General features: G+C 43.4%; 1 protein-coding gene across 6 annotated transcripts in view; it reads left to right on the top strand.

Moving 5' to 3' along the window:
* The window catches only part of F13A1 (coagulation factor XIII A chain), a 64,196-nt gene extending 59,899 nt beyond the window's left edge, over positions 1–4,297 (top strand). For all 6 annotated transcript variants that reach the window (XM_049823701.1, XM_049823700.1, XM_049823702.1 and 3 more), the window contains one exon: positions 2,063–4,297. In XM_049823701.1, the coding sequence (XP_049679658.1) occupies positions 2,063–2,207 (145 nt within the window). In that variant the 3' untranslated portion in view covers positions 2,208–4,297. The remainder of the gene's footprint in view (positions 1–2,062) is intronic.
* Positions 4,298–18,351: the final 14,054 nt, after the last annotated feature.

The raw sequence follows: 18,351 nt of genomic DNA, 5'->3' as shown, positions 1-18,351 counted from the left end.
TAGCCTCAGACAGATAAGAAGCATGATTTATGGAAAAACCTTTAGCAGCAGCAATTCCTACATGGGGCATAGTCATTGCATGACAGATGAGAATTAACCAGGCAGTGATGGATAGTGTCAAAAGGATTTTAGCCAAGCATGCATTCAGACTAGCAGGTATGTCACTTCAGGTGTTTCTACATGTCAAAGCTCAGCTAGTATTAGTATTTGAAGAGAGAAGCAAGTTGGTTTAGAAGCAGGACAGTAGAGAAACAGGAAAAGGTGGGTTCAGATTCCCAGCACAGCTGTTGTCTTCCTGCACACACACATATATATATGTGTATATATATCTGCAGAGATGATAACACTATAAAACAGATGTGGTAGTGCTACTCTCTCTCACTGGAACACTGTGAAGATGTGGTCTGGAAACCTTCAATCCTTAGAGACTGTCCCCCAAGTGCTCAGGAAAGTAGACCAAACCTTGCTGCACAGCAGACTTGTATAATATCTTCTTCACTTTCTATACAGCTAATCCCTTGCAGATCATTCCCATAAACTCTAAATTTAAAAAGGTATTTAACCTTGTGCAGCAATTAAAGTCATTGCTTTATCTTGCTACCATTTTAGTGGGCATTTGGTGGAGCAGGCAGGCCAGCCGAAGGGAACAGAATAACTCTCATTAAGAACAAAGATAAAAAGAGGGAAAACACTTGCTGGAAGCAGACTGCACATGCTCACACCAAAAATACGATCTTCTGCTTTTTCTTTTCTAACACTATGTACATTCCCCAGGATACCTATAACTGTATATGCAAAATGGAATGCAGTGCCATGTAGAGATACCTAAGCTAACCTCTAAGGAGCTAGAACACCTCCCATTTTAGCAGGGGCAGACTCGCACTGAAACAAATATTCAGGTGGGAGGTTCCCAGGCTAGCTCATTTAGAGCTAATTAAGGTTTCCTGTCTTGTGGCAACTTGTGCTAAGCCTGGGCAGTCATTTCTGTCCTGACCCCGGCAACCTACATGGCATTTGAGAGCCAAATCCTACCAGATGAGAATTTGAAAGAGTGACTAAAGTTTAGGCTTACTTTATTCTGTCTTTGTTCAGTTGTTTGCAGAATACCATAGTCATATGAGATGAGAACACTGGCTAAATTCATAATCGTTTTTATTAATGCTGAGGAAAAGAACATTCATTTTTACAAATAGCTCCCCACTATGCTACCTTCTCCATTGGTTCCTTTAGAGCAGCTGTATCCTGACATGCCTCAAACATAATCAATCAATCAATCAATCAGTCAATCAATATCAGCCTTCAAAATCTGCACACAGAATGTAGTGAAAGTACTAAGAAAACACAGAAACCCAATACTTGAGGCTCTCTGTGAATCTTAATTGTAACAAAAATTGAAAATCAAGAGCAGCACAGAATACAGTTTCTTTATAGTATGAGTTATCAAGAGTCATACATAATGTAAAAGAGTAACTGCTAACAGCAGGACTCCCAAGAACACTTTGACTTGTTTGTCTGGACGTGAAGAAGTCATCTAAAGTGGCCAGTGAGGAGATCTGCTCATGTTACAACCATGGCAGGGTGGTTCAGGGTAGGAGCTGGTGGAGCGCCTCAGTATCTCATCAGCACTGTGTTGGGTTTGCATGAGAATACTCTAGATGCTTCATAACAAGGGCTTCTTTAACCATTTAAGGAATCATCGAGAGGCTATAGGCTATAATAAATGGGTAAAATGGAATTATAAAGTAGAAAAAATATGTTAGCTATAAAGAAGATCATTCTGAAAGTGATTGTGAGAGGAAGTGACAGGGGGCAGAAGAAAATGGATTCATTTTGGAAATTTAAAATTAGCCTGGAGGAAAGGCTAGAAAAGGCTTTGACAGAGTCAGTTCCGAGAGGAATAGAAGATGGAGGGAATAATTTATAGGACACTTATGAGAATGAGTGAAACATAAAAGATTTGAGACGCATTATGCTGTCCACCTTCAGTTTCTCCAGTTGTGGGTCAGGTTGAGAGCACTGGCTGACTGATCACAATATTGTTATCTTTCCTTTTTCCCTACAGGCAAATCCCAGCGAACTCTACCTTGATCTGGGAAGTAAAATGCACCCCAAAACGACCAGGGTTACGAAAGTTGATTGCAAGCCTGAATTGTGATGCTTTGAGGCATGTCTATGGCGAGCTGAATGTCCAGATTCAGAAATCATGAACCAAGGTGCTGCCTTCATCTCTTATTTAGCTATATTTCAGAATATCACATTGCGGGGAGCAGGGGGGGGGGAAGGTAGAAATCTGCTTATTGCTATTTTGGTTAGCCTTGTGCTGAAAAAAATTTGATAAAGAAAACTAATTGGTAAGACTGGGGAGACCATGAAAAAGCACCTGGATAGTGAATGATTTAAAATTAGATACATGTAATTAAAAGCAATTCTAGGCCATATTATTCCTGTAGTGCACTTGTATTTATGGTCTTTTGCATTAGTGCTGCAAGGGAATCTGAAAAGCTCCATTCACCAAAGTAGTCTGAACTTTAGTTTTAATTAAACCCTGATATTTCACTGAAAAGGAAAAAAAAAAAAAGAACCCAGTGTTATAAATTCTTAGACTGAATTACACAATCCTACGGTAGATCATTCAGGCTGCAATAAAAACAGGTGTTTCTAGCTAAAGGGACTGCTTTATCCTACAATGTTATAATTTTCCAGTTCATGGAGAGCTTGCTTTGCTGGAAGCATCTCTAAGGATGTGTTATGTCCAGAATATTCCCAGCTCCTTGTTTCCTCTTTCTGCTTCCGTTTGCTTTTTCCCCTACTCTTTCATGTGTGCAGGCACCCACACATACTTATTCCTGTATTTCATGCCCTCATCCCACCCCATATGCCACAGATATGCTGTTCCTCTCCTTTGTTTGATGAAAATCCAGAGTTTTTCATGCCCCTGCTCAGAGTTCATCACACCAAACTTGCATTTTCTGGTCACATCTCGTGTATGATGTGTTCTCTCTTCATCCTTTTCTGCCTTTTCTTCTCTCCTGAACCGACCCCGTAGCCCTATTTCCCATGTATGTGTGTGTCGGGGGGGGGTTTGCTGCCCCAGAGCAGTCCAGGCTCTGCCAGCTGGTAAATGGGGCGAAAGAGAGAGGAGTGGAGGGAGCAGCCTGATGGTCTTCTCCTGCCAGCCCCACAAGCCTAGCAAATAACCTGCGCTGGAGCTGGGGGTGAGGTTAGATAAAACAATGCCCGAAAGTTTCCGGGAATCACGGCTAATGCAGAATAAAGTCCTGTTACTTGAGCAACCCCAGAAGTACACAGGGACAGAAGCTTGGCTGGAAAAGGAGTAAAAATGTATCCTGAGATTCAGAAACTCTGCAAGCTGGATATGCTTTCTGCCGTCCTCTCAGCGTATTCCTCTGTGAGGTGCAGTGGAGCCTCCCAGGGCATCGCTCCTTCCTTGAGGACCTGGCCCAGAAGCTGCTCTGAATCGATGGTTTCCAATTAGTCTTCCATGCAGGGTACTGCTCTGTCCTAAGCCACGGACCCCATTGCGCTAGGGCAGCAGGTGTGTGAGTGTGTTCATTTCTCATCTCCCCTGAATTCCTTCTCGGGATCTTTTTCCACAAGGCAAAGATGCACGTGCCACAGGCTGTGGCAATGCCTCTCCGCTGGCATGTCCCGTACTAACAGCACAGGTGAGCTCACTGAGCTTCCGAAGAAGTTAAAAGGAGCCTCGTGCTCGTTAAACACTGGGGCTTCATTGTACTGTGTATGGCCATGTAATTTTGTAGTCTCATTAGTGAGAAAACAAGGGAGATGACTTGCTTTCTGCTCCTCTTCTTGCCACACATCGCCTCCTGCAAAACCTGTGACCAGCTAGTAAAAATAAGCAAGGCCTGGGAGGGGAGAAATGCAGGCTGCTCTTTTGCTAAAGTATGTGGAACAAAGCAAAGATTCATACCACCTCATATGCTCAATGAGTACCCCTGGATCCAGGAACACCAGGCTTCTGGGGGTTTCACTTCAGGCATGGGCACACACTCATTTTGTACAGCTTATGTGACCACATTAGAAGCTCTGCAATGTCAAAGTCTCCTATATAAGTCCTCTGGGGTCCTCTGACTGAACAGTGTGTTGTAAATGCAAGGTGACAATCTCTGTTAAGTAATTAAGCAGTCCTACCAGAATCTACATCTTTTAATAAAATTATCCATTTTTTGCTCTTGCATATAAACCTGCTTTCCATTCCAGATTTTTTTATAACTACAGTGTCATAAGAATTTAAAATAAAGCATATCTGAATGCACTTGTGTCTCGTGTTCTGTATTTTGATCAATCACTTCTTCTACATAGTGGCACTATAGACACCACTTGCTGCACCTTAATTGCAAAAGTTAAAAAATTCACTTCTGAGCCATGCTAATGAAGGTACCTTTTTTTTTTTTTTTTTTTTTTTTTTGGGTGCTGAGGAGAAAAGCCTATCTTTATTTAAATGAACAAAAAAAACCCCAAACCCAGGCTCACTTTAACTATTTGTCTTTGTTTTTCCTTCTGTTTTTACAAGTGACTACCTAATACATTGGAAAAGGTGATAATTTCCAGAGCACATCACAGTGCCAGCAAAGAGAATCCCCAGATTCCCCTGGAAATTGCTTTAACATGTCAGAGCCCATTAAGTGGCCAGTATGCTCCTAATGAAACCTTACCTACATCCCACTTCTAAAGTGTGCTTCTCTCAGCTAAATATTTCAAGGCATTTTACTAAGTCGTTAAGCTGAATGATGTTCACCAGGAGACAGGAAGTATTTTTATTGATAGTTTATGGAGGGGTATATTGAAGTAAAGAGAAATGATGACTGGGAATAGAGGCCAGGGATGTCAACAGCCGTTGGCATCACCATCCCGCTCGCTCTGTACAGAGTTGCTGACAAAAAACTAAGGACAAAACAAGGATGGCCTGTAGGATTTCAGCCACTCATCACCCTGCGGATGGGCTGTTGCATGAATCATGGGTAAAATCCGACTGAAGAAGTAGTGAGTGACTGCTGTGATAGCACTATATGTATGCATAGGACATAATCCATCAATAATAAGGTCAGATGGGCAACCCCAGATCTGCAGGATCTTTGAACCTGAGAAGAGTTGGAGTTCAAACTCTTCAGCTGAGGGTCTCTTTTGAGTGAGGTGAACTTGTGTCCTCAACCCAACCATCACGTGTTGGTGATGGACTGGGGAGGAGAATGTCCAAAACCAAACCCCAGCCTCCACAGATGCCACACACCAGCAGCTCAGAGAAGCCAAGTACAAACAAAAGTGTGTGCGCTCCTGAAAGCACACCTCATTTGTTACCAACTTGTTACGTACAAGCTACAGAGCAGGTTGCTTCAATTCACATTAATTTGTCACATCCAAAATCTTGTTATGATCAGAACAAAAAAAGCCTTAGAGACAGACCTGGGAACAATATTAGTCTTTTTAAAAATAGTCTAATCAAAGAATTATTATTAGCTGAGATAATTAGGGTGGAATTATATTCTTCTATTTTTACTACAATGATAGTAACACTTATAGTCCAAATCATATCAGGTAAAACTGATACACACAAACTTTCTAGCATACTCCCTTTCTCTGCTGTTGTATGCACCACTGCACTGCCCCTCTGATGTCTTCAGTCTGGGGGGTGGCATGTGTAACAGCAAGGCGTCAGTGTCCCAGGTCCTCCACCAAGTAGAGTCTGATACTAGCAGGGAGAGTTTCTCTTTCTCTTTGCTGGGATAAGCACAACTGAAAATGTCTTCCTTCACACCTATGAACCACCAGAAGTCATTTTTACATGCTTACTAATACACTCCACATCTCGTTCTTTCTTCATTGGTTCACAGCTTCACAGTAGATCCAAATTTGCTATATGCGATGCATTTTACAAGTGTTGGGTACTTGTTGTTTGTTCTCCTTTGTTACATCTAAAATTTGTCTTACCTACCTGCTAATGTTGCACCCTTTGATGACCGCTAATTAACCACTGGTGAGTAACTTGTAGCCTGAGGCCTCCAACATCATCCTACACCTGTACTGCCAGGGCCCATGTTATCATCTCATGCTAATGAACCTTTATGCTGCATTTTATTTGGGGGTCATAGTCCATTCTACAGAGAATAACTACCTGCTATTGATATCTACGAGTTACAAAAAGACATATAACAGCAAACATTTCACCATGCAATTAGATAAAGCAAAGCAAAAGCTAAAACAAAGTCACTAGTAGACATGAAGTCATTAGATAATTGCTCCTACAGCTAAACAAAGCAGGGAAAAAGCTTGACAAGTCCTGATGCCTGTGCTGCTAGCTTATCACCAAGCTGTGACCTTTCACAAGCAATGGCAGCATCTTATTTGTGGAACAAAATCAGAGAATGTGACTGAGCATTGGCTTTTCTAGTGACTGTTACTACCAGTGATAATTGGTTTGAACTGAAACTAATCAATAAATGCTCTGCCAAATGGGTGACATACCTGGCCCCCTGCCCTTTTCTCCTGCTGGGGACTTAGTGGCTGCCCTTTCATCAGCATATTGCTTTTATGTTTGTCCTTGTTTTCCCTGAGGAGGAGGCGGCAGCAGAGGCTGCTGGTGCTAGCTTCAGAATTTGAGTGATGGTGCAATGGAGGAAGATGACCAGGTCAGAGGGGGTGGGAAAAGTGTCTGAGCTAGTTCAAACTAAAATTAATAGCCCCATTATGAAAGAGAAAGTCAAAGTATACTCTGAGCTTTGATGGAGGGAGAGGGATTGTCCTATATATTGGAGCTGGCATGACAGCTTGTGCTGAGTAGGGATGCGATAAGTACATTAGAGAAATTTATATTGGAGTAGCGCCTGTAATGGAAGACAGTGCCTGAGAGAAGCTAGGAGGTTTTGACATGCAGGTGAGAGGGATTTACTCAGTGCTTAAAGGCAAAGTTGAAAAAGCTGAGTTGAATATTGAAGAAAGACAGCAAGGACTGTTTTTTAAAGAGGGAAAACATGGCCAAAATGATGCAGAGGGAAGATTCATGGGGGGAAGAGAAAGCTGGAAGAGAGAAAGGCTCCCGAGGCTGTGCTGCCTAACACGGGGAAGCGACAGGAGAGACTGGCACTGGTGGCAGAAGGCAGACCTCCCGGCTGTCACCGGAGCTGGACGTGGGCTGGCAGCACGGGGATTCAACTCTTCCACAGGTAGGCCAGTAAGCCTATGCTGAGGGCCATGGCTAGGCTCAGGAGCAAGCTTTGCCCGCAAGGCTGGCAAATCACGGGGAAAGGAAAGTCAGAAGGTGGGTTGGGTGATGGAAACCTGGGCACTGCGAGGCAGTCAACAGTTGCAAACCAACTGCATGGCTGAGTGTGCACTACGAGGAGGTCTGGGCTGGGCTCAGCATTTTCTTTAAGTCACCTGCAGCCCAGCCCAAATGTGGTTGCGTTTATCTGGCCTCTGCACTATTAGTCTGGGAATAAAAAGGACCCCTCGTGGCTGCTCGCTCACCTCCTGCTCAAGTTTTGGCTAACACGCAGCTCGTGCTGGGCTCAGCGCCGTTAGGTCAAAGCTAGAGCAACACGTAGGCAGGACGCGATGGGCAGGCGGGGTAGGGGTCCTTATGGAGCGGCTCTCACCTGCAGATTGCTGCCTCCTGCAGCCATAATCCTTGCGTATCGATTGTTTGACAGTTTCTTCAGAATCCAGTAACTTATGGAGATGGTGTAGATCAAACTTCCAAGCTGGAAGTTATAAATACATCAGTGGATCCAAAAAGGTTTTGAAGCAGATCCGACAGCAGCCAGACTGCTGAGGCTTTTGCGCTTCCAGGTGTCGTAGAGGGAACACCCACAAGGTGACAGAGGAGAAAGAATGAGCATTCTCACTGTCGACTAGGTAATTATTTTGCTTATAACTGCACGAGTTGTGAGTTTTGAATTAGAGGACTTGTGAGTTAGAAACATCATGAATTAAGTGATGAATCAGTGAATTTTCATGTTAGGCTAGTCTGTACAAAGGGGATTTAGACCTTGTTTGAAGTGTTTGTTTTCTTTCCTAGTGTGTTCATGAAATGGTTTAATTTGCAGAGTACGTTGTCCTGTAAATTTGGGTGATCTGAATGCATCATGATAACCCTGATTGTGAGAAGTAGGAAATGCGACACCTGTAGTAGCAACAAGTGGCACTGCAGGTGCAGGTATTTTGCTTATGCTTACAGGGGCTTCCCTATTGGGCACAAATGCAATGTAGTCTCTCTGGTAGCTTTGGCTTTTTGTTTTGTGAGCTTTTGCAGCTTTGTTAGCTTTTAGCATCTACCACATGCTTGGGCAAGGAGTTCCCCAGTGTGCTACCAAAAGATACGAAGAAACATCTCACATTTACTTTGAACCTCATTCTCCTATTGACCTCCTTTGACACCAAGTATCTCTGGTACTGGAAGAATCAGGGAAAACTTCTTCCCTCTCCAACATGTGGTCTGTAATTTCATAGATTCCTGTACTGTATTTCCTCCAAATCACATCTTTTTCAGACATAGGAGTCCTACCTTAGTCACTTTGTGCATGGAAACTGTTCCACGCCTGTAATCAGTCTTGTTTCACTCCTCTGAACTTCTCCTAATGTTATGTCACTTTAAGTACCATCTAAAGCCAATACAGCCATTTTAAGCATCTGTATTTTGAAAGGGCGCCGCTAATGAGCGAGCGGCCTACCTGTGCAGGGACAATATGTTTCACTTGCGATCCGTGTTCATTAGGTTAAACCTGGACCCAACTGTGGCTGAAACAGATTCAAAACCTGCCCTGGTTACAAGCTCTGTACAGTTGAGGTTGAACATATTTTATTCTTTTGCGTGCATTGTTTCATGAAATCCCTCTCTCAACCACCAGTGTGACTGACCTTGAGAAGACCATGGATCATCTTTCTACAACAATTTACTGATAAGGAGTGGGACATTAATATTTGAAAACCAGCTGATTTTTTTCATCACTATGTAGATTCTTAGGGTTCTGAGGTGCTCTTAAATGTTATCTGCATTCTGCTCTTCTTCAAAGTAAATATGTCTCAGTATCACAGTGGTTATGTGGTGCCCTTCAGGTTGTTTTATCTGATTACAAAATTCAGAAATAGCCTGTCTGGAAATAGCCTGCAGAATAATAGAGAAATGCTGCTGTGAACTTCAGACAACTGAGCCAAGAACCTTACTCCAAGCCAAAAACCTCATGGAGTAAGGGGTAAGTCTAGTGAACTATGACTCAATTTTAGTATTCTTCAGCTACATTTGCATTAGTAAGTTTAGCAGGAGCAGATCTGTAGAGTGAAATGGCTGGTGTAGAGTACCCAATAGCTATACTGTCTTTTGGAGGGTTCATATTGAACTTGCCCCTCTCTGGTCTGAAGGGCTATGAGCACTTGCAGAGCCTTTAGTGCACTCTTCAATCTGCTCTCAGACAAAACTGAGCTGGAAAAACGCGTGCTCCAAGACCACTCTGATGTGAACCAAAGCACTGGAAGTTGTTGTTTCAAAAACTTGTTCCTGGTCCGGAGATGTGAGGGATGGTCAAGAGCTCAGCGTCTGTGACAGCTGCGTGGCAAAGATCTGCCCGGGCAATGCGATCTGAGAGCATTGAAGCATTCGGTATTTCCCTTTGTAGACGTACTGGTACAAAAGCATTCACACCACTACTGCTCGCTCCTATAGAAGGCACAAATAGACTGTACTCTGTAAGCAACAGTCAAAATGTATCTCTCAATAGTCCAACTTTTAAGGAAAAAAAATCTCTGGTCTCCCACAGGTCTGGTTTCTTACCAGCAGGAATTCCTGGTGCCCTCTACAGAGCGGCACGCTCTGATCCAGTTTGATCACTGAAAGTATCTTTACACTAATCTAGCTGTATCTGTGCTTGTGATTGTACAAGATGCATGTTTGGGGGACTTGTTTCCTTTTAATTAAATGCAGTATACATTATTAGTGATGTACACTGGCTCCAAATCTCCTTTGCAGCTGTGAAAGTTTACCCCGCTGTTTGCATAAAAGTTTGTTGGGTTTGTTGTCCTTTATAAAGCAAACAACTTGAGCTAATTTAGGGACTGTTATAAAGATGATGTTCCAAAGGCTCTGCTGCCTAAACAGTTTAGTTTATAGGAAGATATTTTCCTGCACTAAGATAAGCTTTGCAGAGGGCCATTATAAACCCCACTGCAACATGCTAGTGAATTATTTTCTACCTTTCAACTGGTTAAGTAAGGTAGCCACTGTTTTTGCATTATAAAACAATACTTTCTGCTCCAATCAGCTAGCTCTGGAAGAACTTTTAACTAATAAAACCTATTCCCAAAGCTCTGTTGGCCTCATCAGCATTACTGGTGCCCAAGAAAAAAATGCCTCTGTGTTCAGAGACACTTAGCATTGGGGAAGTGTCATCATCAAGCTGCAAATTAACTTGCATCCAACTGTGGTTACAACTGAAGGTGTGAGGTTAGGCAAATGGGAAAAGCCCTCATTTTGAGAAAAAAGGGGGGGGGGGATAAAAGCAGACTTCAGACTGTGGGGGGTCAGGAATATAAGAAAGTAAAATAAATATTAAGTGTCTTATTGCTGTCTTTCTAGTGAAGCTGTGTAACGTCAGGATGTTCTTGTAAGACATCAGTTTTTCTGGGAAACAGCATTTAGTTTGTTCAGCCTTTTGTTAGCTGGACTTCTAAAAACCCACCGAGCTAACGGACCAGGTGAAGACACTGCATTCATCTTTGCAGTCCTTTGACTTTTTACTAGTGCAGACAAAGATACCAGCTGCTGCTTTCTCCATCATCAAGTTTTCCACAGCTCCCTCCATCCCTAGCTTGTCTCTTCAGTGTGGCCCTGAGGCCCCCCACCCTATGCCGTGTTTGCCCTGGAGCACGGTGGGCTGGGGGTGTCCTGGGTGCTAGTGCACCCACCTACGCTTCCTCACGGGTTTTACAGCTATTCTTAGAGAAGCATACCTCAATGCTTCATAGAAGAAGGAGATCCTTCTCGCTGCCTTTTTGCCAGTAATCAATTTCTGACTGTCACCATATGCTAACCTATAGTCCCAACCAGATCCCTCCATGACCAGCCAATGTTTAAAGTCCCAAGCAAATAGTTTGTGTTGTAGGCTAGTTGTTGACATGTATGTTTCTTATATTTGGCAGTTTGGCTGTTACACCCTATCGGGCACAGTGCTGAAAATCCCTGCATGTAATTTTTAAGTATTATACATAGATTGCCAGAGAGCCAATACAACAGCTAGGGACAATAATGAGGGAGAGGGGCAGAAGAGGCTGTATCTAGAACAACATAGATATGCCAGCAGGCAAACTGGTTATGCAGTTTTCTTTCTGAAGCCTGTAATTCTTGTCATCAAGTGGATCTTGGTTCCTTTACATCACTGCTCAAACAAACAGTGGTTGAATACCTCTCTCCCTGGAGCAAGAAAGGGACTTTGTGGCTCACATCCCTTCTTGTGTAGCAAGAACATTTCTGTTGCCTTCTGCTCCGTTCAGTCGATCCTGTCTTCAAAATGCTGTAATAAGTGCTTTATACAGATGACACTATGGGTTTTGACTAGGAATGATAAGAGACTGTGTCTTTCCCTCCAGTCTTCTGAAAATGCCTGGGAAGTTATCTACCCTGGCACTATCATTCTTCTCCTTGCTCAGAGCTGGAGCTCCCCTCTAAGGAGAGGTACTAGGCAGCTGCCAGGACAAAAGCTCTGATATCAAGGAATTTATTGGATTCATATTTCTGGAGGTCAGTGTGGGCATTAGCTTCAATGGCTCTGCAGTCAGTGGAGCTGCCCAGATTCCTCTACAGAGATATTTTCCTCTCCTGGGAAGGGCTGGGTTAGATTCATTGCACCCAGAAGTCAGCTATGCTTTGGGAAGTCCCAAATCGTTGCACGGCTGGCAACTTGGATGCCTGTTTGGGACAGATGCAGAAATCCTGTTTCAGAAGGTACAACTTCTGGCTATCCTAAATTAGACACAAATCTTTTAAGAACAGTTTTCTCTAACTTGTACGGGGACAAATTGTATTAAGGTGAATGCTGTTTCATTTTATTTCTTGTTTCTCATACTTTGTGACGAACCAATGTCATAACAGCGACAATATCGTAGCAGAGTAACAAAACACATGGTATGGGCTTGCTTTGCTTTCAAGCAGATCAGCTGCAAGCTCTTGGCCAGATACCATTACCAATAGCTTGAGCATTTTAGTGTGTTAGAGCAGTGTGAATTTGTTCTATCACGTCTCCTGTACAGAACACAGAATGGACACTACCCAGCCTCTAATCAAATACTGCCAAGAGGCCGCTTTGGCTGTTGGAGCAAGTGCTGCACTATACAATTAATGAGAAGCACACACAGCAGTACCTATGGTATCACATGTTAGTAGACTAATCTGGATTGAAAAGAAAGTGGGGTTTATTTTTCTTCATATGTCTATGTGAATGCCTTTCCTTGACAACAATAATTTTACATAGCTTTTTCTTTAGCTACTTTTCATAATTCTAAGAAGGTCTGTGTTTGGGAACTCCTGTAACATATTGCATCATTTCTGCTTCTGATTTTTTTTTCTGGGTTTTCTGCTTCTGAACTGGTTTTGCCACTGTGTCAAAGAAACTGTTGAGAGCCCAGCTTGTACCTGCCGATCAGGATGGCATGGTGCGCTTTACTCAGTGGGTTGATTTGTCAAATAAGGTGCTGTTTGATCATAGCAACTTAGAGCAGTGGTGGACAAGATGGGAAAGGGACACATCTTGCAGTGCCAGAGGAGGGCTGGGTACAAGGTGGCACCCCTCCTTCCCAGATCACCCAAAAGCCTTCTGTCCTCTCCACTGCCTCAGAGGTACTTCACATGAGCTTAGTGCCAGAACTGAAAGGCCTTGAAAAAGGTGATATTTGAAGAGGCTTTCAGCCACTACAATTTGTTCAGCCTATAGGTCTGTTTTGCACAAAACACGTTCCTACAAATTGGTGCTTAGGAAGAAACCATGGACTAAAATAATAGTGCGGGCGGACCACATTCTGCCTGCTCAGCTGCAGGCTAAAGCTGCAGCCTTTCCAAGATTTTAGCAGCTGCATTCCCCCTGATGCTGTCTGTTCTGGCAGCTCTGACCTGGCAGGTCCAAGCATGTAAAGACAAACTGGGGCATTTGCCCCTTCTAGGGACTTACCTTACCCTACTCTTGTTGGGTCTGCGTAGGAGACATTAACAGGTCACAAAGTCAAGTGCTCAGAAACAGGAGTGCGTGACTGATACGAAGTCAGCCCTTTAGAAGGGCAGTCATCACCCTTGTTTATACCAATTACACGCTTTTTCCCACAGGAATAGTCCCTCCCTTGGCCAGGATGGATGATGTGGTGGGGCAGGAAGGAGGACTGTGAGGTGAGTGCAACCCCTGCTTGCTGGATCCCGGTCTCATCTCCTGCAGGAGCGGGGGAAAATGTAGCGGATAAGGGAAGGGATTAGCAGAAGAACAAGATGAGGGTCTTGACTGTTTAGGCTCAGTGGCACTGCACTTCTCTGGTGGTGGGCTGGTGAGTCCATCTGGGATGAGTGATTAGGTGTTTGCAGCTCTGGATGATTGATTGCTGGCACAGGGCTCCTGTGTGCAGAGGCAGCACGCTCATTGCTGCGGGAGAAGTTAATGCAGGTCACACGCTAAATCCATAAAATGCGGCAGGAAGTCTAACTCCTCTCAAAAATCAGCTCTTAATTGAGTATCCCAATTTTCCAGGTAACTTTTGGCCTCTCGCCGCTCTGCATTAGGGGCTTATCAGGAAAATGCAGTCATGGTGTACAACAGAAAGCCCGTGAAGAAAGAGTAACTCTGCTTTCTAAGCAGGGCTTGAATAGCCAGTGGGGAGGAAAAGCAGGGCAAGCTGGGGCTTGTGGTGCTCCTTGACCTTTTCCCCCAGCCCTTGCTGAGGCTCCTTCTCTCCTTCCTTGGCCTTACTGAATTTAGGGCAGAAACTTCAGACACGTTGTAGTGCCCACAAAAAAAAAAACAAAAGGAGGGGGTGTCATAGAGCTGAAGAGCAGAGAGCAAAACTCCTGGCCAAGGTGCAGGGTATCCGTGGACATCGTACTGGTGGTGGTGGGATCCCATCTTTCAGCCCTGAACATATGTGGTGATACGTGCTTGGGGTAGGCTGTCGTACTAGCGCTTGAGAGTGGGGGTATCCCATGCTGTGTTTGGTAGGACAATAGTGGGTGAAACGATGGGCCACTGCAATAACTAACTTTACAAGGACTTCACTGTCCAGTTCTTATATTGTTTTGTTTTAATGATTTCTTATACTAATTGATGTTACCGATCCAGACGGATGAACACTTTTATCTGCCAGTAGGATCAGGGCTTTCAGGCAAATCCTGGCCTGGTGAGCTTTCCTGGGGAAAGTCACCACCATCAAGGTTGCTGGACTTGCACAGTCTGGATGAGCATGTGTGACACTGTCCACAGGCTGTCAGTCCTTCAGCCCCACAGTGAGCCTACCAGCTTGGGGCTTTGGTGCAACACAAACTCAAGGTGATGGAGTTGAAGCCTGGACTTAATGGTTGATGTGGCTGGGAGATAACTGAGATTAGTCTGGCAAGTACCTGTAGCAGCAGAGATCAGAAATCCATTCCCCTCCCCTTTGCTTGGCCATGAAGGCCCATCACAGTGATTAGTGAGGGAAGAGAGAGATATTTGACTTTGTGCTTCCCTCTCTGTCCCTTGAAAATAAATAAGAAACACGTGAAAACACCAAATAATTAAAAGACAACTGTTTTTTCCTCTTTCTTTTTTATTTCTTGTGCTTCGTGAATTCTGAGGTATATTGTTGATGTCTGGCTGGGTTACAGTAGATCCATTCACTATTGCAATCCACCCTGATAGGCTCCTGGTAAAGGGAGCAATGAAGTCATGGGGCAATGAAGCCAGCTCCAGGAGCAGAACTAATCTTCCTAGTGCACACCAGAAAAGATAAAGAATAACACAAGAGCTGGTAAAACAAGTTCTTCAGAAGTCTGACTGTTGCTTCTCTTCTCACATGTATTGACTTTAGGGGATTTCCAAAAGTTAACAGCAAAATCAAGGGGAAAATCAATAATGGGAATAAAATCAGAGAACCTGAACAGGGACTATAGCTTCATACAATGGGAAAGAACTGAACCGGCTGCTGAAGCCAGAGAAAGGGGGAAATATTTCTGCTAATCATTTGCCAAGGGAGGCAATGAGGCCAACCAGACAGAGCTGGAAGGTACGTCAGGATAAATTAGCTCTGCAGCTTATTTTTGGGCATCCTTTTGCAAGTCAGTTCTCTGTTTTGTGTCCTGGTTTTGCAGCTGGGAAAGGGTCATACTGCTTGCAAGCATTGCCTGGAGCCAAGGACCAATGCTGAGCCACAGACTCTAGAAAGAGATCCTCAGAACAACCACTGCTGGTTTTTATTACAAAAACTTCACACTTCCAGGGAAATAAAAAAATGAGGAGAAATAATAAGAATAAACAAATTTTCAATGCATAGGCTAATTCTTACTTGCCTCAAATAAAAAACTGTGTGATGGTCAGAAGGTTGGGGGTTTTTTCACAGAGACTTACATGGGCTGTGGATTTTAAAAAGTCTTAGAAACATGGTATTTTTACACGAGACTATTATAAATCCTGTATATAATGTAGAAGTAGGTAGAGGAGTTAAAGTTGTCCTATCTCCAGAAACAAATGCCCCAGATGGTTGCTTTTGGTGAGGGCTGATTTGCAGGGCTGTTTTTTCAAGGTATTAAGTAAAAAGTGCTCATCTCCCACTGACTTCAGTGAAAGCACATGGCCCCTCTCAGGAAGAGATGTGTCTTACCAGAATGCATACAAGAACATTGATAATGTGCCAGCTTTTAAAAGAATCAATATTAACTATGTTTTGTTGTGTTGTAAAGACAGGTAAAATTGATACCAAAAGCAGCTGTTTTGTCAGAGTTGGACTAGCTTACATCAGGTCTTGGTTTGGCTTTGTGCTCTTTATTGACTAAGAGGTAGTATTTGATGGCAACAGAGATCTACTTTTAATTAGCCCAGGTTAGATGCTTGTATCCTGAGTCTTTGATAAATCTAATGTGGTACTAGTGCAAACACTGAACTCAACGCTGCTGTGTCATCTTTGACTCAGAAATTTCTCTTGAGAAGTGTCTCAATTGAGCGTTGCTGTGTGACAAGCACGGTGAAACAACATCTCCATACTCCAGCCAGGTTTTCTTTTTTCATCAGAGACCAAAAATTTTACTACTGTGTTAGACTTGGAAACGCTTTTCACCTGTTTCCTCTCTCAACACGTTTGCAAGTTCATCTTAAGTGTATCACTACACTGGAGGCTGGTCCAGAGTGGCTCAGAGTGATATGGAGCAACACAACGATACAATTTTTTTGGCACCCTAGAAGAACACCCAGTGATGTTTTGATGCCTTTCATTCAAAATTAACCACAGCTATATCTCCATAAAAGCTTGTTTCATTCTATTGCTACAGCCTTGATGGTTTTCTACTGCTTTTGAGTCAGTGGCTTCAGTTGACATTGATTCTAAAGCATTATCAATTGCTTTCCCTTTAAACTGACCTACTGATTTTTTAACACACATTTTATTAACACATATATAGACTGTTGACATGAAAATGAACCAACTTTGTGGTAAAGTACATTATATATCCTGTAGCTTAAATGATAGCCTGGTCCCCTGGAGGTTTGACAGGAAGGTTTGTAATACCTTTGAGCTCTGAGCCTGGCTCTGTTTGACACGGTAGCCTTGAGTACGTTACTGAGTTCGCAAACAACTCAGAAATCAGGGACTGAGATGTGAAGGCAAGAGCACCAGAAGCCCAGGGGTCAATGCTTCTCACCTGCCATCTGTCTATTGCCAAAACTGCTCCCCTGCATTTGTTTTATCCTAGGCAGTCTTTCAAGTCATTCCGGTTAAATGTTTGGACACCATCTACCAAAATGCTCTCAAGGTGTCCACACACACGAATTATACACGCATACGTGCACGCTCATCTTCAGGCACCTCTGAAGCACTCAGATGTCCAATGGTGTTGAACCCTGGTCCTTTAGGATGTCACAAGTTGGTAAAAAAGCAACTTACATTTTTTTATGTCTCTTCATAAACATGTAAAGGGCTATTCAGGAGCTGCTGCTAAGAAATAATCTAATTTAACACATGGCAATAATCAGGCTAGGTGCTCATAGAAACAATTCCAGGATCTGACCACCTACTGCAGGGTTAAATTTATTCTGTTGACTCCAGTCTATACCATGGGCTTTGCTGATCATTATTCCTCTTTCTCTGCAGTGCAGTTGTCACAGACGTCCCTGTCCAATCTCTCCATGTGGCCCCAGGGGTACACTTAAATACCCCTTGCATGAGAATTATCATCTGGGATGGAGCCCTTTGGGTTTGGTGCTCATTTGCTGGATTCCCTGTGCTAGTGAATGTAATACACAGAATGCTTGCCTGTGTCTCAAAGACTTGCTTACATCTTAAAAATAACTTTTTAGAAAACAATTCTCCTTTACCTCCTCCCCTAAGCCAGACAATTCACTCATGTCCTGAGTTATAGATATCGCTTTTCCTCATGCTTTCCTAATAATGGCAATGGTATTTTTCTGGGAAAAGCTCCTTGTTTATTAGCCATTCCTCTTTTCCTGCAGCTTATTTCCTCATTGGGATCATAATTCTCCGCAATATCTTCATTGATTTCTTCTGGAAATGTTAATAAAACTTAGTTCTTTATACATAGTGATCTGTAAACATAAACTGTCAGGATTTTTGAAAGTTCAAACTGAGATGCTGCAAGAAAGCTTGTTTTTCCAGAGAATGTTCCTCTGCCTTCTGAAAATAAGTTTTGCCCCTCTAAAGTGGTTTGGGTTGGATGCCCATAATGAAGTTACCAAGAAAATGGATGCCTGCTACCAAGTAACTACCACTCACTGGCCTATGGGCCTGAGCGTGGAGCTTCGTGTCCAACTCAGCATGGTGGAAATATCCACAGCAGTCCCGACCAAGGCTGTGCCCCTGGTCTCTTCCACTGCTGGCATGATTGCTGCATGAGTCTTTGCAAAGCTACCACCCCAACCTGCTCCCCCCCCGCCCCACACACACCTTCTCATCCTCCCATACAAAGCCTTTAACACGTAACTTTCAGCTGGTGAACCTGCCAGCAAGGTTCCCAAACAGATGGCAAGTCTCACGCATGAGAAAAATTTCTATTTCTAGCCCCATTTTGCAGAACACAAGAGTTCTGGAAGAGGTTTGCTCATGGCCTCACCATGAAATTACAGAGCTGCGATGAGCAGCCGGGTGCTC

Source organism: Accipiter gentilis, chromosome 20, assembly GCF_929443795.1.
Source record: "Accipiter gentilis chromosome 20, bAccGen1.1, whole genome shotgun sequence".
Taxonomy (NCBI): domain Eukaryota; kingdom Metazoa; phylum Chordata; class Aves; order Accipitriformes; family Accipitridae; genus Astur; species Astur gentilis.
This window is presented reverse-complemented; position numbering and strand designations above follow the sequence as displayed.